This window comes from Doryrhamphus excisus, chromosome 1, assembly GCF_030265055.1.
Source record: "Doryrhamphus excisus isolate RoL2022-K1 chromosome 1, RoL_Dexc_1.0, whole genome shotgun sequence".
NCBI lineage: Eukaryota > Metazoa > Chordata > Actinopteri > Syngnathiformes > Syngnathidae > Doryrhamphus > Doryrhamphus excisus.
Genome location: NC_080466.1, coordinates 2,878,504 through 2,904,824, shown reverse-complemented (window position 1 = coordinate 2,904,824; position 26,321 = coordinate 2,878,504). Strand labels below are relative to the sequence as shown.

At 42.1% G+C, this 26,321-nt stretch overlaps 1 protein-coding gene across 1 annotated transcript; it reads left to right on the top strand.

The window, feature by feature from the left end:
- On the top strand, positions 1-25,969 carry LOC131132012 (E3 ubiquitin-protein ligase RNF38-like). The gene is made up of 13 exons (XM_058077191.1): positions 1-109; positions 1,146-1,790; positions 10,028-10,089; positions 18,651-18,853; positions 19,647-19,998; positions 20,071-20,232; positions 20,435-20,605; positions 20,690-20,878; positions 21,848-21,951; positions 22,034-22,118; positions 22,234-22,355; positions 24,301-24,400; positions 24,614-25,969. Exons 2-13 carry the CDS (start codon positions 1,244-1,246, stop codon positions 24,674-24,676), a joined length of 2,160 nt encoding a protein of 719 aa, XP_057933174.1. The 5' UTR covers positions 1-109; positions 1,146-1,243; the 3' UTR covers positions 24,677-25,969.
- Positions 25,970-26,321: the final 352 nt, after the last annotated feature.

Below are 26,321 nucleotides of genomic sequence, written 5' to 3'. Positions count from 1 at the left end.
ATCCAACTTGAGCGTAGAAGGTTCTGTCACATTTCACGCTGACACCGAGAGCTCACACACACATGCTCTAATATCGACAGATTGGGAGCAACGTGTGCTCACATTACCGGTAAGTTAAAAACTCTAACATTTTAGAGAACATCTTAAACCCTGAACAGTGCTTATTTTAGCATAGGTTCTGCGTTTGTAATTGTAGATTGGTCACTTTAACAAAAAAAAAAAAATCCCACCCTCCTTTGCTGTTTCTGGCTCCGAGGAGAAACAGGACCGGCTGGCAAAGTCAACGCTGATAAAGTTTTTATTCTTACGAATTTCATTATTTTTCCACTCACAACCACGCATTTTAAAGGTATTCTAGGCGTGGGTGGCAAGCAACTGGATTTTCTCCTCTTCGCTTGTGTGTTGGTCGTTGTCGGAGGAGGAGGGGGTTGCTATAGCTTTTCAAGCTAGCGAGCGGAATTACGCAGGCGGGTTGAAACAAGTTTAAATTATTACAAAAGTGGTCAAAGTTGTTCCTAACTCAATTCGGATATTAACCGGGATTGAAAAGTGCCACCGTGTGTTTTCTTGTGTGGTAAAAAGGACCTTTACCACACACTACGTTCCGCGCACATACATCAAACATTAGCCGAGTGAGAATGGCTACATATAGTAGCTAATATGTGTTTTTAATGTGTTTAAAGTTGCTTGCTTTGTCATTTTACCTCAAAGGAGGTGGTGAGTTGTCGTTTAAGTCGACCCCAACCTCTTGTAGCTGACGAACCCGAATTCAATATGTCAGTGGTGTCCATAGTGCGGCCCGAGGGCCATTTGCGGCACGCCGTTGCTTTATTATTGGCCCACAGTTTTTTTTTTAAAAAGGGGGCGGGCATAGAATAACTTAATGTAAGTAGAAGTGAAAATAAGTGCAAATATTGAGACTAATTCATCATAACACAAAGGCTTATGTTTCAAGATACATAGCCATTTTAGCCAGAAATATTTTATATAAAAATATCAAAGTGGTATCTCTGCATTCCTAGATTTTTCTGTAAGCGTCACTCTGCTTTAGATATACACCCGGGGAAAGTAATAGATGTTGTTTAAGTAATAGATGTTGTGCTGCAGCTCAACTGAACTGTATATATATTTTTCATTTTAATCAGTGCCTATACGCCTACAAGCATCCTCTGAGTGCAAAGCAGTCAAACGCAAAAAAAAAAAAAAAAGAAGAGAGGAAACCAAGGAAATCCCCAGAAAGGAAATGCCAATCGCAGCCACTGGACAGCCAACGACTCAAGAGCCCAGAGTTTACCCCCGACTGCCCTCCACCCCGGAGCCGGTCCCTAAAGGGGCTGATTTATTCGATGAGGCGGGGGCCGCGGAGTCACCGGAGCGAACAGAGTACGGGGGCGTGGAGGGGGGCAGAGGAGTCGGGGGCTACAGTTACAGCCACAGCAGCACACGGAGCCTACAGCCCGCATCCATCAACAGTCCTCCACCGCAGTCTCCAGCCGCGTCCTCCTCCTTTCTTTTCCACTCCCTCCACGGCCACCAAATGGCAATGGAGCCCCCTAGGACTCGATCACGTTCTCGATCTGGATATTACCAGCAGTATAATGGTGGGAATGGAATTACTGGCAGCGGAGTCATAGGAACTAACCAGCAGCCGCACGGTGCCGGTGGTTGCTTTCCACTTGGGGCTCACAGCAGCCACGCAGAGAACCAGCAGCGAGCCCCGGGAAGTAACGCCTCTCCGGTCATCCAGAGACTTCACTCGGTTCCTGGTGCTCACCGCATCCCGGCTGAAGGTAAACAGTTTAGTATCTCAATCAATGTGTACAAGTAGAATGTTTCGTTAGACTCTTCTCTTTATACTGCAGCTAACTCAAGACCAGGTTTAGGTACAGTACAGTCCAGTACCATCTTGGCTATGATGTCAGGACAAGAACACTTTCCGGGAACCAGATTCAAAACACATTAACTCAAAGCAAAGTAAAGAAAGTGACATATACACAAAAATAATACTATTCACTGATATTGTGGTGTGAGGAGTATGCTAAAAATTGGCCACAAGTACTCTCTGTGACACTGACAGCTCTGTGCACAATGCAAAATGCATGTCCAGGGAGCTTATTTAGCGCTGATATAAAACCCCAATACAATTATTCTAAGTAGGGATGCTCCAATCGATGGGCCACCAATTGGTACCGGACGATTTCCGGAAAGAAACATGTATTGGCATTTGACGATAAATGCCTTTCAAAACGGGCGGCGACGTGACACGTCCTGGCAACACAAACATGACATGAATGTGCACGTGCCGTTTCACGTCGTGTTGCTAATGCCCGTATTGAGCCGACAAGGGACGCACTCGGTCCCGTGTTGTTTCCAGAATCATTGCTAGTTTGTAAAACGTCAATGGTTTCACTTTGACAGCTTGACACGGGCTATGCCATCTGATGCCCGTGTGTTTGATCACTACCCTTGTCAAACCTATTGGTGTTTGACTTTTCTCGCATCTTTCTTTACACATTTTGCCTAGCTCTCAATGGCAGCAGCTAACCAGCCAGCTAGCTAGGATTATTCGCCGAGCTTCTCGTCTTCAGATTCCAAATGTGATAATGGTAATGGTTTAATTTTATTTGAACATGCATCAGGTTACAATTGAGTGCATCACATAATCAATTCACAGTTCCACATGTCCAAAAGGAATAAGCAAAGCTTATTAAATCCTACCCCTCCATCTGGTACTTTTACAATCAGTAACTGTTACATTTGTTCACTTCCTGTCTTTCTCATATAATTTTTAATTTGTATTTATTTATTTTTTTTAAATTGTTTTATTAGTTTTATTCATTTTTTTGACACATACCGAAGTATGAGCTTATATGACCATATAATGGGTACCACACTAACAGTCAATATAGTGATACATATAACACATCATGACTGGTTCATCCTTGTATTTAGCAAACATCAACCGCTCGTATTGTTTCTTGAATTCACTCATCGTTCTGCATTGTTTGAGACTTTGTGAGACTGTTTGAGACATTGTGCATGTGACTTAGTTTAAAAAAAAAGAAAAGAAAAGGCAATGCGGTTAGTTTGTAGCCCGTTTTTGTCCCACATGGGGAAGTGGCTATCATGCTCATGGAATACGTACTAATTTTCAAGTGTCACTGAACAATTTTGCTCTCTTTTTGTCCAACTAATTTTGCATTGTCCTCAAAACATCGTGTGTGGTTGTTTAATCAATACAAACATAGTATGTCCATCCAGCCTTATGATACTATGATACTATCACAGTGATTTTGGGTAGCTCACAAAGAGTCAAAGAATATTTGCTTCAACTCTTAGTAGTTGTTTATAATAAGTGGTAAATTCAGAATTTATTCCTTTTGTATACTGTCTAATGATGGTATGAGTATAATGCCTAATTTTGGTATCTTGAAGTGATAAAATTATTGAACAATTTATTTCCCATGTATTCATAGTACAAATAGTAATAGTACAAAAAATATAGGCAAAACAATCCACACAAAAGTTGTTGTTTTTTTTAAATAATTACCTATTTGCCATACAGCATATGCACATTACACAGTTGAAGAAGAGTGACAGCAATCGTTTTTTGTTTTTTTTAGCAAGCAATTTGTCATGAAAACCCATCTTATTGTTTTAGGATTCATAGTGACACTGTAATCTCAAACACGACCCTTTGGTGTGATTGTTGCACGCTACAACAAATACCACATAGGCCGCCTGGCACGTCATAACCAAGCCAGTTACAACACTGCATTATTTCTGCCGGGGTACTGCAATGACGTCAGTCTCCCTCTGGGCTCCTTTGATTGACAGAGGCAGCATTGCAACGCCCCAGCAGCAGTAACCAATGAAATGTTTTGCTAGGATGAAATGCACTTTGGCATGAAGTTAAAATAGCTGTGTTTTTATTTTAAAGTCATATTGGTACTTACTTATTACCTAACTTTTCAGTGGTAAGTTGTTTCAGTGAGAGAAAAGCAGAAATACTTAGTCCTGTCCTGTGTGGTTGCACGAAAGCTAATGTCATTTAATGTAATTCCCTCCCTTCGTCTCAGTTATTTCAAACCCTTTTGACGCCAATTCTCCTTTCATATAGTGTGATACGTTTTGCTCTATTTCTGGTTTATTGTCATTTTTGTATATAACTTTACCTCCCATTTTGGATGATTAACAATTGTCCATGCCTTTTTTGCCTGGAATACAAGATCCAAAGTGAAATGGATTAGAACACGGAACAAATGCTTCTAGCAGCCGCAGCAGTAGTCCAAATGTTTAAGAACATTTTTCTCAGCTGGTCATCCCAATTCTGCACCATTCTTCACCACAGTCATCTCTTAGTCCCCTTTGGTTCAAGCAACCCTCTCTGTACCCCTCTGCTCTATTTATGTTGGCCTCCTCCTGCACATTTGTCTAATGGAAAGATCATCCTAATGGACTGCCTGGAGCAGCAGAGGGAGAGACCCTTGTGCCACTTTCTCTACCTTTATCCCACCACTCTGTGCCTATCCGCTCCATCCTTCTGCCTGCAACAGAATTGGAAACATGTACTCTGTTTTGTACTTTCCTTTGTCTTGTCGTCCAGGCAACCCCCTCTTGTTTGGAAAAGAAAATCTCCTTTGCTTGGGTTGACCATGTAGCCAGGGTTCCCGTTATCACTTTCAATAAACAACAAAGCATCTTGGTTGGTCAGCAACAGTCATGGGAGAGAAGGTGAATGACCCTATGATTGCGTAATTGGCCAATATAAACGAAATCTACTGTTAAATGCGTGAAATGGACATAATGTCAGTGAAGTTGATAGGTTTTTTTATGCAGTGATCCCCCTGGACCCACAGGTGGTGAACTGAGTGAGTCACCAATGGGGAAAATAAAATTGTAATCTAAATCATTTTGTTGTTGATATGGTATGATTTGGTTATAATTAATGGATACAAAATAAAGTGAACAAATTTCCAAATATGAAATTTTACAGATACAATTAAATATAATGAAAAAAATCGAGATAATCCATGATAAGGTAAAACCATTGCGATAGTTTGGTGTTTTGTCAGACCTGTCTACAAATTTACACTGTGTTGTGTTTTACTGCTTGTTTACTAAGTCTTCCTTAACCACAAGTGTGGACATTAATTTGTTGAGGATTTTGTAGGAATGTGTGCAGAAACTGACATCCCATTCGAAGAGTTAGTGAAACCACATTTGTTTCTGAAATATTCTGCAACATTGTCCACACACTCTACATTGGTAAGATAAGTGTAGAAGGTCAACAGAATTCTAAAAAATTCCAACGGAAAAAACAGCCCTACATTAGCCCCAGGTCCAAGGTTTGGGCTGCGATCTGGTTGGGGAGAAAAGAACTCTTTTAGACGTGACGGAGTGACTGCCAAAGGTCACTAAAAAGCCTTAAGCCAAGGGGGAGAAAGAAAGAGAACCAGAGTTAGTGGAAAATTGCAGTGCGTGGGTTAAGGCGAGGTGAATGTAAAAGAGGTGCCAAAGTCGGGGATAATAATGGAACGACGGAATGATTAGTGCCAAGCTCTTCCAAAGGGGAGCAACCTTTTTAATTGAGATGAAGATGCAAAATAAAACTGTTCAGCCCTGAAGAGGTTAGGATACTATGATTAGGGAAAGAGCGGGAGTTGAAAATGATTTGCCGGAAGTGGCAACAGACATCACGGATTGTATAGAGAACGGAGACAGGAAGTTTTGTTGCACGGAAAGGCATGTATAATTGTTAAATGGAGGAGATTGATTGTGATTTTGCAACTTGACTAATTAGGGAAGGCTCACCATATTCCCATGCACATGTTGGCCGCACAGTGATCTAGTGGTTAGCATGATGGCCACACTGTCAGGAGATCGGGAAGACCTGAGTTTGAATCTCTGCTTGGAGTTGGCATGTTCTCCCCATGCGTGGGTTTCCTCATGTTAGGACAAATATGCTCGAATGGTTGTTTGTCTATACGTGCCCTGCTGCTAAAATAAAGTTGCTATTAACAGCTATTAGCTGCTATTAACAAAATAACAAAATATGGAGTGCCTGTTCAAGAGGACATTTAAAAATGTCCGCAACTCAAAAATAAAAATGAGACACAGGCACATCCTTATTTTGTGGCAGGACTGCCAACCTGTCAACTGCATCAGGCTTCGCAGCTGTCTAACTACCTTGTACATTTGTATATACATACATTAGATCTGGTTATGTAAATAATAATGACTTGAAAGTCTTACTGGACATCGCAAGTCCGTCATTTTCAGCAGTTTTTTAAAGCAGGTTTTTCCACTCTTGCAATGGGGACCATCTATTAGCAATGTGATAGGTTGCTTTTCCTTTTAACGAGGACCACAACAGGAGCTCCGTAAACATCGCACACATTCCTCACATTTGAATTACAAATACTAATATTTTCATTTGAATTACATAACTGTAGAAACTGTCTTGGGCCTGCACTTTACTCAACAACCTGACAGAGGGTGAAGTGAGAGAACAATGATGGATGACATGCAATAAGTTATGAAAGGGACACGCCAGTGCAAATCTAATCAACTAAGAGAATTTAGTTGACACTGGGACACTCAATGTTGTCAGACAGGTAGCTATAGCTCACGTCGGCTTTTCAGATAGATGCCATTTCTTCAAAAGCTTAGTATTTGTAGTAGCAGTTGTTGCTGCTTCATCAAGGAAGTGGTTTTGGAGGAGAAATTTGACATAATGTTGCTGTATGCAAGAATAAATTGTTTATTTAAACACCCATTTTATCTTTTTGTTCTTGGTGTATAGCAGATTGCATAATTACTCAGCAGTTGTAAACTGGATTCGCTAAAGTATCGGTAAAGAATAAATGTTGGGCAATTATGTAGGGCGTGGGCCCCAACAACCGGTATCGGTCCGTGGGCAGCCACCCCACCCCACTCCACTCGTCCGCTGGAGATTTGTGGCAACGCGAGCCACAGTCGGTGGGTCCAAAAAGACTGGGGACGGCTGATGCAGAGGAAATGCAGAAGGTGAGATTAACTGTTAGGCAGGTAATGGCTGGGCAGGCGTTACTTGGCTGCCTATTTTGAGCTTGTATGCTAGCTTGCTACTCAATTCTGTTTTGTGCCAGGGTGTGAAGTGCACCTTGACATGTGTTCGTTATTTTCCATGAAATGTGAGATGCAAATACTGCAGGTCATTTTCAGTCTAATTTGTCGTTGTAGAATGATCAAGTTGGTGAGTCTATGGGATGCTTCATTAGGCACAAGTGATGGATAGAAAAATTGGCAAAGATTATGTACTTTTGTCCGCATTTTGACCATATTTGCTTTCATTTCAGTGAATGTGTTAATGCATGCATATGCAGGTGGGGGGTATCCCTGAGGGTCAACGGTCCAAATTGGCACCATTCACTCTGCGCTCTACTTTGTGACATTCTAATTATATTTGTAAAGGTTGATCTCTGAGATTGAACATGCAGGTTTCGCGGTTATTTGGTTCCAGACCCGACCACGATAAGTGACTTTTCACCACGTAGAATTCAAATTCAAATGGACCATACTGTATAAAGCATTACATGAAATAGAAGTTTATTTGCATAGCACCTTACAACATCCCTATGGTGCTTCACAACAATAAAAACTGAAAAAATAAGAACATTGAATAAAATGTAACCAGAGCTCCGTGATAGACCGTAGCGCAGGTGGAAGGGATTTCCCACAGCTTTGTATCATGGCTATTGAGAATATCTGACCCTTTCTGGCTACCAATTATCTACTGCCTGTCACTGACATTAGAGAGAGGGGCATTTTAATGGCGGGAGGCTGCAGGAGAGAGGGTCCGTGAAGATCATGGACACAGATGATGTGATAGGGAAAAGCATGAAAATGTGGATGCTGTGAGATAAAGCGGCAGGGATGCATAAGAGAGAGAGACAGGATGGCAGATAGGGAAGGGGGCTGGTGTCAGGGAGGGAGGGTGATGAAGTGATGGGGGAGTGCGAGTCGGGGGGTGTGTGTGTGTGTGCAAGAAGTACGTCTGAGGGGAAGAGCAGAGGGGCCAGAGAGGAATGAAAAAGGGAGGAGAGGTGAAGGAAATGGATAGAAATAGCTGATGCACTCTGAGGCTTACAGAAAATCAATAGCAGTCAAGGGGGGAAGCCACAACCCCCACCCTGTGCCCTCTTCTCTTCTCTTTGCTTAACTCGTTTCAGTCTTGGATTTTTCCCCTCAACTCATCCTTTCCCTCCTCAACCGTCATTTGTCTTTTGTGCTTTTTGTCCTCTCCATCTCTTCCTCCACGTTGTCCTTTGCTTGTATCACACGTTTCCCATTCCTTGAACCTGTATGAGTTCACATCACACTTGTAGCGCAGCGCAAGATGTCTGTGTCAACACTCGGCGCTGTCATTTCTCCGAGATTGGACACTTTTGTATAATCTTTGTGAAAACAATCCTTGTTTTTCTGCTGCAAATGAGTGCCAACTGGTAGAAACGCTGTCAAGAATTGGCTTGCCGGTGGCCAACTCGTTTCACACACACAGTTGGTACCGGCTAAACTGACTTTGTGCCGGTAGCTGGCAGGATGAAGTGTGTTTTTCTCAATTGGAACACACTGGTGCGTGTTTCTCACAAGCAGCTCCTATTTGTGGATAACATAGACATCAGACAGTCGAATGTAAAAATTGAATTCACTGATTCTAAATGAATCCATAGCATAATCCCACTATACTACCGACCATCTACAGACTCGTAGCAGAGAAGCTAAAGTGTGTGAAGTATGCAGTCCGTGTTCATCCAACAGGGACATGATGTCATCCAAACATTTTAAACCTGTACTCCAACTCCTCTGTTGTGCTTCCGAGGGTGGCTGCGACTGAATGACTGCCCTCTGACTCTATTTACCGGACTCTGACAATGTGCAAGCAAGACCTTATTCAAGAAGCGAGTGAGATTTTCGCCCATTGTGATTGGTGAATGAGTGTTCCGCGCAAGAGTGCTATGCAGCGGCTCGATCCCGTGAATACATCACCAGTCACCACCTTCCCCAAATCATCTCAATAGAAATGGGCTTTTAGTTGGTTTGCTGTACACTGTTACTGTTTACTTACCTCAACCTTTTTCCATTCATTTACTTTTTCTTTTTTTCTGATGGAAAGCTCTTTTAAGGCTTGACAAATTCAGTGGTTCAAACCCTCACTCAGACAGCCTCTGCACCCCCCCTCCTCCTTTGTTTTCAATCATGGATTTTCTTCAGAGGAGCACTGTGAACAGGAAAAAAAATCAGCAAACCAAAATAAACAGTTTTTTTCATAGACATTTTTTTTTGTATGTATTCCTTTTTTAGTTCTCAATTTATATAGTAAAGGTGGCCTTGTGTGGAGTGCCCTTGGGAGTGCTTACCCTTGGACCGTACTAATGCCACCATCTGTGGTGAGGGCGTCCCCAGCAAAAGGCGCACTCATGACAAAGTGGGGAAAAAAAAACTAGCTATACTGAATAGACAACCAAGACAGTGAAAAGATGAAAGAATTGTGGATAAAAACAAAAGAGTAAAAGTCTTAGCCATGATGCAACTCCCGTTTATCATCAGAAAGCTCTTCTAATCTGGGATTATTGTTTGTATTTTTCATGTGTGTACGGATGCGCATGCGTCTCCAGTGTCTCTGATCTCAAGCAAGACTATGCCATATGTGTTTGTCACTTTGGTGCACCACAAATAGACATTTTGCACAAACATGTTTTGTTTTTTTCATTGCTGTGGCCTACGGTATTATTCTAACCCTGCATGAGAACAATAACAACAAAAGGATTAAATGTACATCTGTAGATGGAGATAAACAAGAGACCCCCCACAGTGCTTGGCTATGACAGCGCTATCAGTTTCAACAAATGGTCTCACCATCTTCCCTTCATGATATGTAGAAGTACATTTTACATCTTACCATAAAGCCACACCACACATGTACTGTATGGCATTTTATAAATGTATGAAAATTGGGTTTAAATTCTTCTTTCCTCATTTTTAGGAGCCTCAGGTGGGTCGTACCACTGCCACCCAGAACATGCATACGGAGAGGAGAGTGACAAGGTAAGCCACTCACCTTTTTATTATTTTAGTTAAATAAATTAAAAGTATGATAAATAACAACAAACTCAATCATTTTGCTGGCCTCGATATATCGAAGTGTGCATGCGTGTTTGTTTTCCTCCTCTCGCTCGCTACCAAACAGACTGGATGACAACACCCGGTATATTGGTTGTATAGTGGAATGAGCGGCGTGAGTGAACCCTCCTGCGAGTCAGTCCTGAGAATTTGTATTTATTGGCGGGTTGAAAACAATTTGCATTCACACTGTGCCGGATTAGTAAATACGTAATTTCATCCAAACGGGAACGGATCACTGGTTGAAAACTATGTAATACACAAGGCACACGCAGATGGAAACATGTGACACACTAAACCACAGAAGAAGAAATAACATAAATCTGTCTTCCGCATTCCAACGCTCATGTAGACTTATGACAAAGTGGAATTACTTCATTTCAAGTCATTTTGGAGTTTAGAACAACAAAATATCAGGAAAATGTCAACTGGGGTCAGTCGTGCCGAATATTCAGATTTGATGTCGTCAAAGCTCACTTCTGGCCACGTGACTGCAACAGGTTGATGACATTATTGTTTTCCGAAAGAGGTGGGTCGCTTGTCCACACAAAAAACGAAAAGCTGCCATATATTGTCATTATATTAATGAAAAAATAATCAATAATGTTGACAGTAATAATTTTTATCAGCAGTAATTTGTACACAATTGTCTAGCAAAATGCCTTGTGACAGGCTTATTTGCATCCCACTCATTTATAAAACTGTAATTTTTAAAAGATGTACCTCCCTAACATTGAATGGGTGTGTTTCAGCAACAACCACAAAATGGAAGCGCAATTTGTTTCTTCTTTTTTGCTTTTACATCACAACAGCATTTTGTAGCGGTGCCTCGAGACGATGCTTTACCTTCCTAAACAATAGCGATATTGCAGCAATGCATCAATCCAATATTGTCACAAATCGTATGAATAAGTATAACTGATTTCGCCATGTGTGATGTTAGAAAAGGGTTGATGAGTTGATACTACTCAGAGAACAATAGTCGTCAACAGGGGAGGGAGGTGTCTGTGTGGTCTTGCGAAGATCATTTTTTAATGGTGCGGCTTGGGATGAACGCAGGAGTTGGTTGTGATGAACTTCACTGCTTCTCTGCAATAGCGTGGTACTTGTCCAAAGATGGGGTTTGCCACTCCGTCGTTTCCGATAGCACATTAGCACATGTTATAGTTGTGATCACATGGGCTCTATCCGGGCGCTGCTGGATAGAAGCGCGAGTCTGCTTGTATCAGAGTACTGATATCAGAGTTTTTAGATGCAGGTCGATAATGTTGATATCAGACGGATATCCGATATCAGTATTTCAGAGAACAGTAGTCTGTGAAATGGAAGACAATTGGTTATTTAGTCAGGACACAGGCAAGTACATTACGTCGATATGACAATCACAGAACACAGCACAGAAGTACTGCATGTGCTTCTAATGCGTTCTCTCAAGCAAGTGCTAAAGTCTTCATTCGCACATTGCATATTTCATATGCCAGCCAAGGGTATTCGAAAGATAGTTTAGTCTTGGAGGACAAAAAGTTGTTGTACATCGTTGTGACAAATTACTGCATTTTCAGTCAGAACAACATTGCCTGTATATGGAAAACAGTGCATTTTCTTGAAACATTGGATGTCTGTTTTTTTTCTGCTCTGTAAAACAAATGTCGTCTTATTGTACATGTGTGCTGTAGTTTAGGTTTGTAGCTCTTTTTAATATGCATATAATAATAATGTACCCGAAGCTGTATATTAAAAGCAAGCAAATGAGTTGCAAAGGAGTGGAGAAGAGGAAGGGAGGCAGGATGCTGAGGTGTTGCAAAGAGCTTGCAGGGGAGGGGGGGGGGAGGGACACAAGGCCAAAAGCAGGGAGGGGGTTTTGCTAATGATTTCACCTCCAGCTGTGGGGCTTGCTTAGAGTGAGAGAAGGGAAGGAAGGGAGAAACAGTGGCAGATGAAACAAAATGTGCTTTGAAATCTTGTTAATAGAAAGAGAATGAGTGGGGGGAGAAGGTAGAGGTGTTTGTGGAAGCATACCTGTAAATATTAATGATTCTGTTCAAGCAAATAACCACATTTGCTTAGTGCGCTACACCCACAATTTTTTTTTTAAGACTGTCAACTTGGACCTTGTGCTATTTGGAAGGTGTGTCTTGGCATTCATTCTAATTTGGCTATCTGCACTGACAGCGATGTCTCAACAGCTGCCTGCTACAGTAAGCCCATGTATGCCAGTGTGGACATAGCCAAGCAGAACATGGTAGGGTAGGGTAGGGTGTGTCTCTTCTCATGCTTCAGGATATCTTTCATGCCTGATGTTTGTTCTCAACTGAATGTGGACGCAGCGAAAGCAATGAGTGGAGTGTGTGTGTGTGTGTGTGTGTGTGTGTGTGTGTGTGTGTGTGTGGTCCTCATACAGAAGAATGTGCTGTACTATCACCCCAGTGTAGTAGTGTTTCTAAGATGTTCTGTAAGGAACATTGTTGTTCTTTTTCCTTCATGTACCTACCCTGGCATTTTGGGACCAGTGGAGACGTGTTTAGACCAGACGTGTGTATGCCGTGCATGTGTGAGCACGAGAGAGTTCTGGTACAACATAAGGCCACGTTAAGCCCTATTGCTGGAAGATGCGCACACACACACACACACACACACGCGCACACACACACACACACACACACACACACACACACACACACACACACACACACTCTTTGTCTGACAACACTTCCCTCCCCCTAACATTGTCGGACAGGCCCATCAAACTTTCATACTAATGGGCAATAGTGTGTGTGTGTGTGTGTGTGTTATCTAAAAACCTCTTGACTTGTCCCCTCAGATTTCAGGCCGGGGTCTCGGACAGGACAGGCAGATGTAGCAAAGGGGGGGAGGGAGCAAGACTATGGGGGAGACTGTAGCAGAGTTGAGCTTATCTGGTGTTATACCGGTGGTGGGAGAGATGGGGGTTGTCTAGTAGGGATTGGGAGTGTGTGTGTGTGTGTGGCAGGGGGAAGGACAGGAATCTCAGGCTTGGGATGGAAGAGTCTTGCTTGGATATGAAAATGGGCACAGTGGATGTCCCAGGGGTTTTGGGGTTGGGGCAAGCTTGGAATAGGAAGAGGGGGGGGGGGGGGGGGTTTAGAGGCACATGGAGATTTGAGTGTGGGGGTTGAATGCGAGTGGCTTCTGTAGATATCTTAATACATATCAACTGTAATAAAATAATATTGCACACTTTGGTAGTATTGGCAACAATATTATACTGTAAGCACATATCTACAGTGGCGTGAAAGTGCATCCTTCCTGATTTATTTATTTTGCATGTTTGTCACATTTCAATGTTTAAGATCATCAAATAAATTTAAATATTAGTAAATGACAACAGAATTTAACACAAAATGCAGTTTTTAAATGATACTTATTATTAAATCCAAACCAACATGACCCGGTGTTGACAAATTGATGTTCCCCCCGTTAAACCATAACTGAGATTAATGAGATTAATTAATTGATGATCCCCAAGATCTTTGGGGAAAATACTTGAACTAATGCTGGGGGATATGGACCAAAACTCACATCCACAAAGTGTGTTTAGACATAAGTTAAAGCCAAATATGCATATAAAGTTTTATTAAAATGTAAACAATCTTATACATTACGATAACCGCTGAAATAAAATAGTATATTTAAATAAATATCGAAAAAATTAAGCTAACGTTCAATCTTTAGTGCAATCGTGCTGCACTCACGGTAGTCTTGTAATTGTATCGGAGGCCAAAAAAGCTGATTTGGAAATCCTATTTGCTGCGCCTTCTCACTATATCGCAAAATGTTTTCTAATATGTTGATCTGATTTGAGTTTCTAAAGTTTCTTTAACTTTTAATATATGTGGACTATTTAGAGGTGTCGCACAGTGCTATTGGAGGAGAAATTAAAAGTGGGACAGTGAGAGTACTTTATAGTTTTCCTACAGTGTTGCCTGCATACTTAATAGATAATGCGACTAGAATATATTAAAAGGCCACTGCAGAAGAGCATGGTCTCATTTCCCCCCTGAATTTCTGTTTTACTTCTTTGTTTTGAAGACAATTCAGTGTCTTTGTGTAATGACTTAAAACCTCAATTACAAACTGTTCCCAGGACATGTACATACAGATATTGTAGCACCTTGTGAGACTATTTTGCAGTGTGACACATGCACAGTACAAGAAGAATTTTTTTTAAAGTGAGTTTGTTCCCTAAAAGAGTCATTCTGTGTCCCTCCCCTGGTACTGGTTTGTGTTTTGCAAGGAAACAAGAGTCTCTTTAAACAGGCAAGACAACCATTACAAACAAAGTAGCAAAGCTATAAAAAATGTTCTGTCATTGGAGATGCCACCCACTACAGATCTGCACATCTCCACCCACACCAAGTAACACCAATGACAGCCTGGACCTCTGCCTCAGTGCTTCACACTGCGCTTTTATTATTTTAGCCTCACTTGCGTTGACCTGCTGTCACAAAAAGTGCTCTTTTTTGGGGGGGTTATTTGCTGTTGAATGGGTTTTGTTGGTTATTTGAGACTATTTGTTGGTGTCTGGTGTTATGTTACACTTAAAGGGGAACTGCACTTTTTGGGAAATTTTGCTCACAATCCTTATGTGAATCACAAACGTATATTTATTTCCCTTTTTATGCATTCTAGCACGAGACAAAAGTTCACATGAGCTAGTTAACAATGGACGTCATGGGAATACCTATTTTGACACTAAAGCCCTCACAAAAAAATTAATTTACATTTACAAAACTGCCTTGTACGTATAACCAAGTTACGAAATTTTATCTTAGCAGCTAATATGGAAAAAATATATTTATCTGGCGGACTAACATGACGCCCGGCTCGCCTCTCACCTCGGTGACATTCACAGATGGAATAGTGGACACCTAGCGCTCAATTGCACTACAAAGACGAAACAAGATGCTCGTTTGCCGTTAGCATTTTTTTACCTGAGGACTGGAGGACAAGTCTTGTGCTGGAAGACTCTGCCATCCCAATGAGAGCAGACATCGTCAGTGTTGTCGCTGTATCTATGCTGTGGTTGTTGACGGAAGTATCAATACGAAAAAAGTTTCAATAGTGTTTTCAACAAAATACAGCAAGACATTGTAACTATTACATGTTATCATCAAGTATGTATATAAAACGATTCAATATTGTTAGAGAATTTTAATAGAGGGCTTCATAGTCGAAATAGGTGTGTCCCAATGATGTGCATTGTTAGCTAGCTCATAGTAACTCATTTTCTTGTCATAATGCACACAAAGGATTGTCACGTAAGGATTGTGAATGTTGGGCAAAATTACAAAAAAATATTTGCAAACAGCTCAAAAACAAATGCTGACGCAAACATTAAAGTGGGGAAAAAGTAGACTACGAAGAAAATAATAACCCAAACATGCACCATGTTACTAGACTTAACACAGGGGACCAAACTCCATTTTATGTAAAAATGTAACTGGTTTCAAAACATAGAAAATTCCAACTAAATGGATTACATTTAAGAAAAATAATTTAACGAAGGCATTAACTTGTGAATAAATGAGACCCTGTAAATCCAGCATGGAAGTATGAAGTGAAGCATGGCTGAAGCTGTGTATATCCTTATTTCACTTTTAAACGCTGTATAATAGTCTTATATTAGATAATGGTGGACAAGTGAAACGAGTTGCTCCTGTGTTTGTTTATCTCCCAGAGATGCAACTTGCATGATGTTAAAGCCCTGTAACACGTTCTTGAAAACTTGCGTGGAAAAAAATGGAACGTTCTGTGTTCCTGTGTTCTATATTGTTTTTACAAGGTCACAGCTTACCATGGTGTAAAAACATGAAGTTTCTTTCGCTATTTGTCTCACCATTTCTCTGCTGCAGTCGAGTGAGAGAAACAGGAAGAATTGCACCTCGCTGGTCTGTGTGTTTGTGTGTGAGGGGGAGGGGCCAGGTACTCGGGCAGGGAGCAGTGCAGAGAGAGTAGCAAAAAAAGTGAATTTAAAATTTGTACACTGTGTGGCTATATTGAATTATTTTTTTGTTTGTTTGTTTTTGCATCTTACAGATGTACAACCCTACATTTTACTAGGAATAAACTGAATGCATGACAGTATGTATTTGGGTGTAATATGTCTTTACGTAGGGCTGCACGACGGACGAGTGGTTAGCGCACAGGCCACACAGCTAGGAGACCCGAGTTCGATTCCACCCTCGGTCATCCCTGTGTAGAGTTGGCATGTTTTCCCCATGTTACAAACAATAATTGTTTGTCTATATGTGCCCTGTGATTGGCTGGCCACCAGTCCAGGGTGCACCCCGCCTTTTGCACAAAGACAGCTGGGATAGGCTCCAGCACCCCTGCGACCCTCGTGGTAGAAAATGAATATTTTACCAATATTTACCATCTACATTTGCCATAGGCTGGTCAAGCTTAGCTCTCAACTGATGGGTGACTGTCACAACACTGCTGCGTATTTGACTCTAGGGGTCGGCAACTTGTGGCTCTACAGCCTCGTTGTTGTGGCCCCCTTATTAATGCACTTTTTTTTTTTTTAACCATTAAAATATCCATCTTCCTGTAAGACTGTGAATGCATGGCTGAGTTCTGACTGGCCTTTGGATGACTGCGAAGAAGGCAGAGGAAGTCGTTTTTTCGCCTGCCAGTCCACTGGTTCGAGCAGCGTTACACAGTGAACTAAAAGGGAGAGGCTGTCGGTTCACTGTGCTGCACATTTTTTGGGGCCTCCAGTCGTGAGGTTTAACAAAAGTGCTATCATTTATAACCCCATTGGTTGGCATCTGTTACACATGTACACTCTACCTATGTTATATTCTATTGTGACATTAAGGAAGCTTTTTAAAGCTTATAAGCTATTATGTTTTGCAGCTCCATACAATTTTTCTTGCGTGGGCGAGGGGGGGCAAAATGGCTCTCTTGATAATAAAGGTTCCTGACCCCCGCTCTAAACTGACAATACATTCAGTTCAGGCTTGTTCGAACAGCGCAGCGAGCCTCCAAGCAGGTTCAGTAGGTATTGTTCTTTACAGGCTGGAGAACACAAACAGTGGCAGCTGTCCATGTGTGACTGTATGTCTGCAGGCGTTTCCATAACTGTGTGTGTTGTGTGTGTTGTGTGTGTGTGTTTCTGCAGCCTGCTCTCCAGCTGTTTCCTTTTAGCTTTCACACTGCTCTCAAGGTTGTTGAGTTGTGTGCGCGCATGTGCGTGTGTGTGTGTGTGTGTGTTAAGCCACAGCTGCTGAGTCATTTTTTTATCACACTTTACCAATGTGTCTCTCCCATGAAGGGGGTAGAGGTGTAAGCAGGGGTTGAGGAAGAGGTGGTGAGGGGTATATGTCAAACTTGCCAGCCCACATTTTTTTTTTTTGTTTGTTCATGTGATCAAACATGTGACACCTGGGGCACTCACGGAAAAGTGGAATACTCTACTGGTCAGACTATACATAAGTGTACATGGGAAAAATTGTGAAACAATAAAACACTACCATAACTTTGATAACCAGAGACTTATGGAGGCCTGTGCTCTCCCATCCTTCTGGCCAACAATTCATACAACTGCTGAGACGGCTAGACGCAACTTCTGGGCATAACTTCTGGTGTTTATTTTGTATATTTTCTTCTTCTGTTGTTCTATTAATTCCTCATGTTGAGGTCGGTGAATTGTTTAAAAAAAAAAAAAAGCTACCAAAAGACAAATAATACACAGGCGTACTTTATTTAATGCTGAGATCATGACCTCATAACAGTGGTTCAAACTGTGTCAAATTGTATGGCCTCAGAGGTTCCACTATATTCGAAGTAACACAGTAAGTACGACAGTAGTTCTACCGCAATTGCTGCCTGGCTCATGCACTGGCGGGATGACTCTGCGCTGACACATGAACTTGTGTGACTGTTGCTCCAAAAGTGAGAGTCACTGCCTTACAGTAAGTGACGTGAGTCACTGATGACTTGATAGTGTTGCTGACTGACCATTTATATTCTCAACCTGGACGACTACTCGGTATTTGTGTGTGTGTGTGTGCGTACGCAACAGGCGTGTGAGTGTCATGTGTCGCTGTCTTTTTGTCTTCTCTTTTGAGAAAGACGAGCCATCCAGTTGAGGGTGTGTATGAATGACTCCCTTATGGGGCCTGTGAGAGCCTGTCTTGCCTCTTGCATTTCCTCACTGCAAGAGGAAGTGACTCTGAACCCCGAGGGCCTCTGAGCACTGATGGTGTAATGTGCCCACGCTCTTGCGCACGCACACACATGCACATAGAAGCACCAACATAGAGAGGTGTGCACATACAGGAAATACCATGAGTCACAAAGACGCTTAGTGTCTCAGCAGTTGTACGGATTGTCGGCCAGAGGGATGGGAGAGCACAGTGAAATGGATTTGATTTGGAGCGCTACGGGTCACTAACGGCAACAACCCAACCACTTTTTTTTTTTACCCCTCCCTCCCTCCCCAGAGTGAAGAAAGCCCCAGTCCAAAGCGCCAGAGGCTCTCCGGCCAAGCTGTCTTGGAGCAGCTAACCTCTTCCGCCTCACCACCGTCCACCCCTTCTCCCCCCATCCGCCCCTGGGAGTCGGGACCTCCAAGCAGGAGACCATCTCACCCCCACACACACTACCACCAAGAGAGATCTCTCACGCCTGCGCGCCACAGACGCAGGTACCACCTTACAGATTTCTATTTATTCCTTCTGTTAAAACGGCGTAAGTCAGGGGTGCTCACACTTTTCCGGCTTGAGAACTAAATTTAAAATGACCACATCCCAAAGATCTACCTCCTAGTATAAACATAGAGAATATATTTTTTTGTATATTTAGAAATGGGAGTATTTACGTATGTACATTTTTCATCAATATGTAAAAGGGTGCACACACTTTAGTTACAAGACGGAATTATATACTGCACCTCTTACACATATCTGTTTAAATATAATGTGTGTGCATATATATATATATATATATATAATATACACACATACATCCAGTTAGCATTTACTATCAGACTTTATCCAAAATACAATGCAGCCAAAGTCGAGGCAACTGGTTTCAACAATGAGCAGATTGAAATCGTAGTTTTAGATACAAAAGTGTAGAAAACAAACACAGCCACCAAAACTAATTAATTTGATTTCTATATAACTAGCCGCTACAGATGAATGCATAATTTTTGTATCTGCCGCTTACAGCCGAGTTAAGTTTATTTGTATAATCTATAATAATAAAAATGAAACTTCAATATCCATTTTGCTGGAGACATCTGTTCACCACTTACACAAGAGCGAATCAGTAGGGGCGCTTGATTTCAGATGAGTGATGTCACATGACATCTACAAAGTTTATGTGGGTGACGCACGCTATCGAACCACACTACCATCGCGATCGACAGGTAGCTCGCAATCGACGTCATGGACATAAATGGCATAAATGATTCCTAAATGTGATCCTCCTCCCAGCCCCCCAGCCAGACGTCAGCGTGGCCGCATCTCGAGAGCTCCTCGCCACTTGCCTCCTCATCACCCCTCTCCTCAAGTACCTGCGCCAACAGATTTCCATGACGAAAACTTGCACCACGGCTCGCATCCGTCGTTGCACCAGACCTACCCAACACACACCCCCAGCACCTACAGTCAGCCCCCCACACCTGCAACTGGTTCAGAGGATCCCAGAGCTTTCCATCCTCCCACCATGTCCCCACGGCTACTGCACCCGGCTGCACATTCCCACCATAATCATCATCATCAGCAGCAGCAACAGCATCATGCAACGTCGCCGCAAGATGCCATGGTCATGGATTTACATGAACAGGTATGCCTCACATCTGCTTATGTTGGCGTGTCCGTGCGTTCATTCCTTAACTGTTCCATGGCTTATCTCCAGCTCCAGCAAGGCAGTGTACCCGTCTCCTATACCGTGACTCCAGTTGCACCTCATGGCCTTGCAGCACCACTGTGCAATGGTCACCTTCCCCCCAGCTGCTCTACACAACAACAAGTTCCTGCCTGCAGTGTGGTCTTCAGCACTGGACAACACTACCACCCGGTGAGAGCACAGTGGACTGTGGGAGTGTGGGTGCTGTTTATTTAGGAGAATTTAAGTCTGCAATACTTAAACTACTATAGAACATGGCAATGCAAAGTCTTGTTTGACTTTGGTGCCATCTTGTGGCAGGATATGGTACATCAGGATTTTGTGCTAATAAAAAAATGGTTTTTTTTCCCTCCCCTCACCTTCTTTTTTTCAGATGTTGCAGGCATGTTCAATGCAGCATTTGCCCGTACCCTATGCCTTTCCTTCCCTACTGTCCAGCGACCCTCAGTTCCTTCTTCCCCCTCCACCCCATCTCTCTCATCACCCGACTCACCTCCATCCCCACGGCCAGTTCTTGCCTTTCCAAACGCAACAGCCACGATCGGTAATACATTGACACTTTTTTAACGAGTCATTCTTGATTATTTCTATTATGTTTCAAGGATTTCTATTGTTTTTTTTTTCTCAGCCCTTGCAGAGAATCGAAAACGAGGTAGAGCTTCTAGGAGAGCAGTTGTCAGTTGGTGGAGGCTTCAGCTACGCACATCACCACCACCATCACCACCACCACCACCAGCCTGCGGCTACCCTGCCGCCATCCACACCACTCCACTTTCTTTCACACCACGACCACCTGTCACAGGAACTCTTCACAATGGTGAGTGTGTTCATTTAGTACTTTCATCATCATCATCATCAAGGCCTCAAAAGGGGTGGGGTAAACAAATTACGAACAAGATCCGCCTTCCACCTAATATATATATATATGGATGACATGACCACTATGTAGCATGCACCACGTGGTACGTCAAGTATGCCAAGTGGGCCTGGAAGAAAATAAAGTGGATTGCAAGGTTGTCTTTCTTACCAAGCAAGGACGTGCAAGGATGTATGACGTGGGAAGGCTTAGACAGAAGAAACGTCAGCTGGCCAGAGCTCTTGGAAATGGAGACAAAACATCAGCTTCACCATCAGCGCTACCCATGATGTGCTCCCACTTCCAAACAATATTACACAACATATTCTGACCAGTTGTAAGACCAGCCTCATAGAAGGCTGTGACACCTGGAGGCACAATCAGGTCCTAAAGAGTCTGGCGCGGCTCTTCAGAGTAAGCAGTGACCATCAATTTTTACCCCTTGGAGCAGCCATTTCCAGAATGGCATCAAACCATCCTCCAACCAAATCAGAATCTAATATTTCCACCGGCGATGGGAGCCACCACTCTTAGGCCAGACTTGGTAACCTTCACCGAAATCTGTATACGTCAGACATCAATCCCATTGAGCGTAAGAAATTGCACACACGCAGCAAGGAGAATGGAATGGAATATCTATCCAGTTGAAGTGGCATGCAGAGGATTTTTGGCTTCCATCGTCAAGATGCAGAAGGAGCTTGGTATCCAAGGTCGGGTTCTGCGGCAGACAATTATAAATCGGTCCCTGAAGTGGCCGAAAGAAGCAGTCAGTGGATATGGATTAAGGGGAAGAACGGGATGGGTTTGAGGAACACAACATGACCCGCTCACGCGCCGCTCCAGTGTTTCATTACTCTCTGTGTAATTTTGGTCAGAATCATGAGGAATCAGTTTTCAGTTTTTCTCTCTCTCGTCCCGTCTCGTTATCAGCCATATCCCCACTTCATGCCTCGGCGTTTCACCAGCCGGCGCTACCGCTCCCAGCAGGCTGTGCCATCTTCAAGCTACCATCCCAGCTTCCTGCCTTACTTCTTGTAAGTAATTTAACTTCTGATCGATCCATTCAGGGAAGAAAACGAGAAGAAAACAATTACATTACTCTTCTTTTCAACCAAGGTCCATGCTTCCCGTCCCACCAAATGTAGCTCCCACCATCAGTCTAGAGCTGGATGTGGATGATGGAGAGGTGGAGAATTATGAGGTAGTTGTGAATCCACACCAAAACGTCTTTCTATGATGTTACCTGTGGAAATGAAGTGGTTCATTCATGAGTATTTTCTAAACATTGACCCTCTTACTGTATGTGCAACTTCCAGGCCTTGCTGAACCTTGCTGAGCGTCTAGGAGAGGCCAAGCCACGCGGTCTTACTAAGGCAGACATAGAACAGCTCCCATCGTACAGGTTCAACCCCAACAACCATCAGTCTGAGCAAACACTGTGAGTACCTAAAATCAATGCACTTGTTAGGGGCGTCGCAAGATCTTTTGTCACAAGATTTGCAATTAATTTGCAATCGATTAATTAATCACAGGGCGGCACGGCGGTCTAGTTAGCGCGCAGACCTCACAGCTAGGAGACCAGGGTTCAATTCCACCCTCGGCCATCTCTGTGTGGAGTTTGCATGTTCTCCCCGTGCATGCGTGGGTTTTCTCCGGGTACTCCGGTTTCCTCCCACATTCCAAAAACATGCTAGGTTAATTAGCGACTCCAAATTGTCCATAGGTATGAATGTGAGTGTGAATGGTTGTTTGTCTATATGTGTCCTGTGATTGGCTGGCGACCAGTCCAGGGTGTACCCCGCCTCTCGCTTGAAGACAGCTGGGATAGGCTCCAGCACCCCCCGCAACCCTTGTGAGGATAAGCGGTAGAAAATGAATGAATGAATGAATAATTAATCAGAGAATAAATTCAAATGAACTCTATGCCGGTTTTCCTTTTTTTGAGGGTTCACTCGGTGGGTGGAAGTGGTAACATACACAAAGAGTGCAAGGGTGTAACATAGTAGAAATTAATTTAGTAGATTGCAATATACTGTCTTATGTTTATAGGGATGTCAAATGCTTAATTCAAAATTGTAATGAAATTAATCAGTTTACAAATTAATCACGATTAATCACCATCTGAACTATGTGTGAAATATTCCCCATTACTGTATTTTTTTTAACAAAAAGATAAATGACAGGACAAAATGTTATATATTTGCATCTATTAACAGCTCCAAATCAACAGAAAATGTATACAGTAAACCTCGGATATATCGGATTCAATTGTTCCCACTGGTTTTGTCCGATATAAGCGAAATCCGTTATATGCGTATACCGGAAAATGTCCGTTTTACGCATATATCGGATTTATATCCAGTATATGCGTAAATCGGATTTTATCCGTTATAAAAAGGCACTTCCTTGACTATGTTTCCAATGTACCTGGACGTGCAGGCAACGCTGCAAACGCTGCAAATGACGTCGTATAGCGGCCTGTCACGATTCGGCGAATCGGAGCGCCACGATGCGGCCATCCGATATATGCGAGGGAAATTTAATGGAAATGCATTGGAACGGGACTGGAGATTTTGTCCGAAATAGGCGAAATCCGTTATAAAAAATCCGATATATGCAATGAATTTTTATTGGAAATGCATTACAGAAAAATCGGTTCTTTTTTATCTGTCCGTTGTGAGCGAATTTCCGATATATCCGAGTCCGATATATCCGAGGTTTACTGTATCATTTTAAAAGATACTACACATGTCTGAAAATCTAAACCACCAGCCTCTTAAACAGTAGCAAAACATCTGAGACATACTTTAACCTTGTCATAGCCACGATGGGTTGCGTTCAAAGACATCACAGATATCTTCAAGTTGAACTGTTTTCAGTAGATGTGCTTTCCAAGCATACTTAAATGTAGGAAAATGTACTTCCGCGGTATGAGTTACGATAGTCAGCGATAAGAATATCTGCACACTCACTGCAGAATATCATACACTCTAAATAAAGACAATTTTCCGAGTGCCCCTGAATGTACCTCACTGTTGTCCTGTGACAATGAGAGTGTCGTTCCAAGTAGGACTATAGATTTGTTTGTGAGTTAAAGATACATAATATATGGTGCTGGAATTACACTGCTGTTGATGTGTTAAGTTATAAAAGAACATTAGACACTAAAATTTTAACGTCATTAATTAGATAAAATTGTTTCTGCTGTTAATGCGCTATTATTGACAGTCGTAATATTTGTAATTGTACTCTCTTAAAAGTAAAGTTAAAATCTCATCTCGACTCATAGACGCAATCTTGTGTATCGTCTCGTGTCTCCGCTAGCACTCGTGCTGAATAACTCTTCTTCTCATGGTGTGACATGCTCCAACCTTGTCTTCCAGATGTGTGGTCTGTATGTGTGACTTTGAGTCTCGCCAGCTCTTAAGAGTCCTACCGTGCAATCATGAGTTCCATGCCAAGTGCGTGGACAAGTGGCTTAAGGTGAGTCAAGATTTCAATATGCTTAAAATGTACCAACTTCTCGTTTCCACCCAACACGAGACGCTGACGATGAGATGAATAATGTCCATGCTGGGGTTAAGTTGGAAGGGAGCTAATCATAGTGTTCCTGCAATAAGTTTTTAAAGCTTTTCTCCTAATGTAAAACTGGTCTGGACCAGCTTTTTTAATTGTATTATTCTGTCTTTTGTCCAGGCTAACCGGACTTGTCCTATCTGTCGAGCTGACGCATCGGCGGTTCAACGGGATTCTGAGTGACCCCAATAGACATTGACGCTCCCTTTTGGGTGCATCATCATGGACATTCACGGGACCAGTATTCCTTTGTCGCACATGCAAGAGGAAAATAAACAGTCCAACTTTCTACTGATTGTTCCATCTTGGGACTACTGTGCCCTCCACTCTGTTCTGCCTTGTGTGCACACTCTTTTTTTTTTTTTTACAATAAATGGCCTTTTGAAAACACGTATGCACAGCAGACTCAGAGACACCACACTTCCACTTGAACAGGAAAGACTTATTTTGAAAGCTTCCATGTCATTGTCGGAACAAATTTACAGGGGTAATGTCAGTCTGAGTTTATGTGTGCTATTCTAGTGGAATGTTTGGAGACGCTCCTCCAAACTCGTCGGTTAATTACATTTCTGTCTGTGTTCCTCGGCATTCCTCGGTGGGAGATCAATTTGTATGGGGTGGGAAAAATATGTTGCACTGTGACTGAATGCTGAAGAAGACCGACTTTCCAACGGCGAATAATAATGTACTTTACTGTCTGTAAGCACGCCTGTGTGTGTGTTTCTGTCTTCCTGTATGTGCGCACACACACACACATGATCTCTGTAAGGCATAATGTAACTCATTCACCCCGGACACAGGAAAGGCTTTATGATGTAACTCATCACTATTTATCACGTTATTTGTCTCAGTGTGACAACCAAATGAAGGCCTTACATAGAATGCACAGGTGCATCAGAGGTGATGTGAATTTTTTTTTTTTTTTTATGTTAGTTGCAGTACAACTTCTACGACACAGTGTAATCATAATAGGGTGGAGCAAATGTAGTTTTACAAAAAAGAACAAAAATAATGAACTCTGGAAGTTTCTTCTGTATCATGTCATCCATGGGAAAGCAGGATATTATTTTTTTTTTTTGCCCTGTGTGGTCAAAGGTAACTGGATGTATCCATTGTGTCTTTGAATAGTTTTTTTTGTTGTTGCTTGGTACACTAGCAATTACCTCAGTCTCTATTTAAGGCTTCCCTAAAATGTTATGATTTATTGCATTTTGCTTACTTTTTTTTTCCCCCCTCCATGCGAGTTTTTTTATTTTTATATGAAACACCATTGGTAGTTACATGATGTATTATGTGGGTAACCAAAATCATTTGAAGGCTGTTGATGAAATTTTTAACAAACATTTGTACATTTTGTATGAGAGTTATTACTAGTAATACTTTATCAAGTAGTGCAATGGACTTCTTTAATCCCCCTGCCCTGCCTTTTGTATTGCAAAAGCTGGTTCAATAATAAATGTATAACATCGTCTTCTAAAATGTGCTCTCCTACAGGTAAGAATTAATTTAAAACTGCATTCGATGTTTGTGAAGGATTTCAAGGTTTTTGCTATTTTGCGTATAGGTGGCGGTAGATGGACAACGCCTGTGTTTAAAGAGCAATGTCTTTTACGACAAATAATGCATCCTTCAGAAATTTCATTTTTAAGAGTAACACGTTGGTATATATTCATATCTGTGAGACCTATTTCGTTTTAAAAGTTGATTAGTCCTAAAATGTCGTCAATTTGTAATTTGAATTAAATCGATTACACTGTTAATGTAGCTACAGTATATGACGACTATATCACTTTCGACAAAGTGGCCTTTAATCTCAAAGATGTTATAA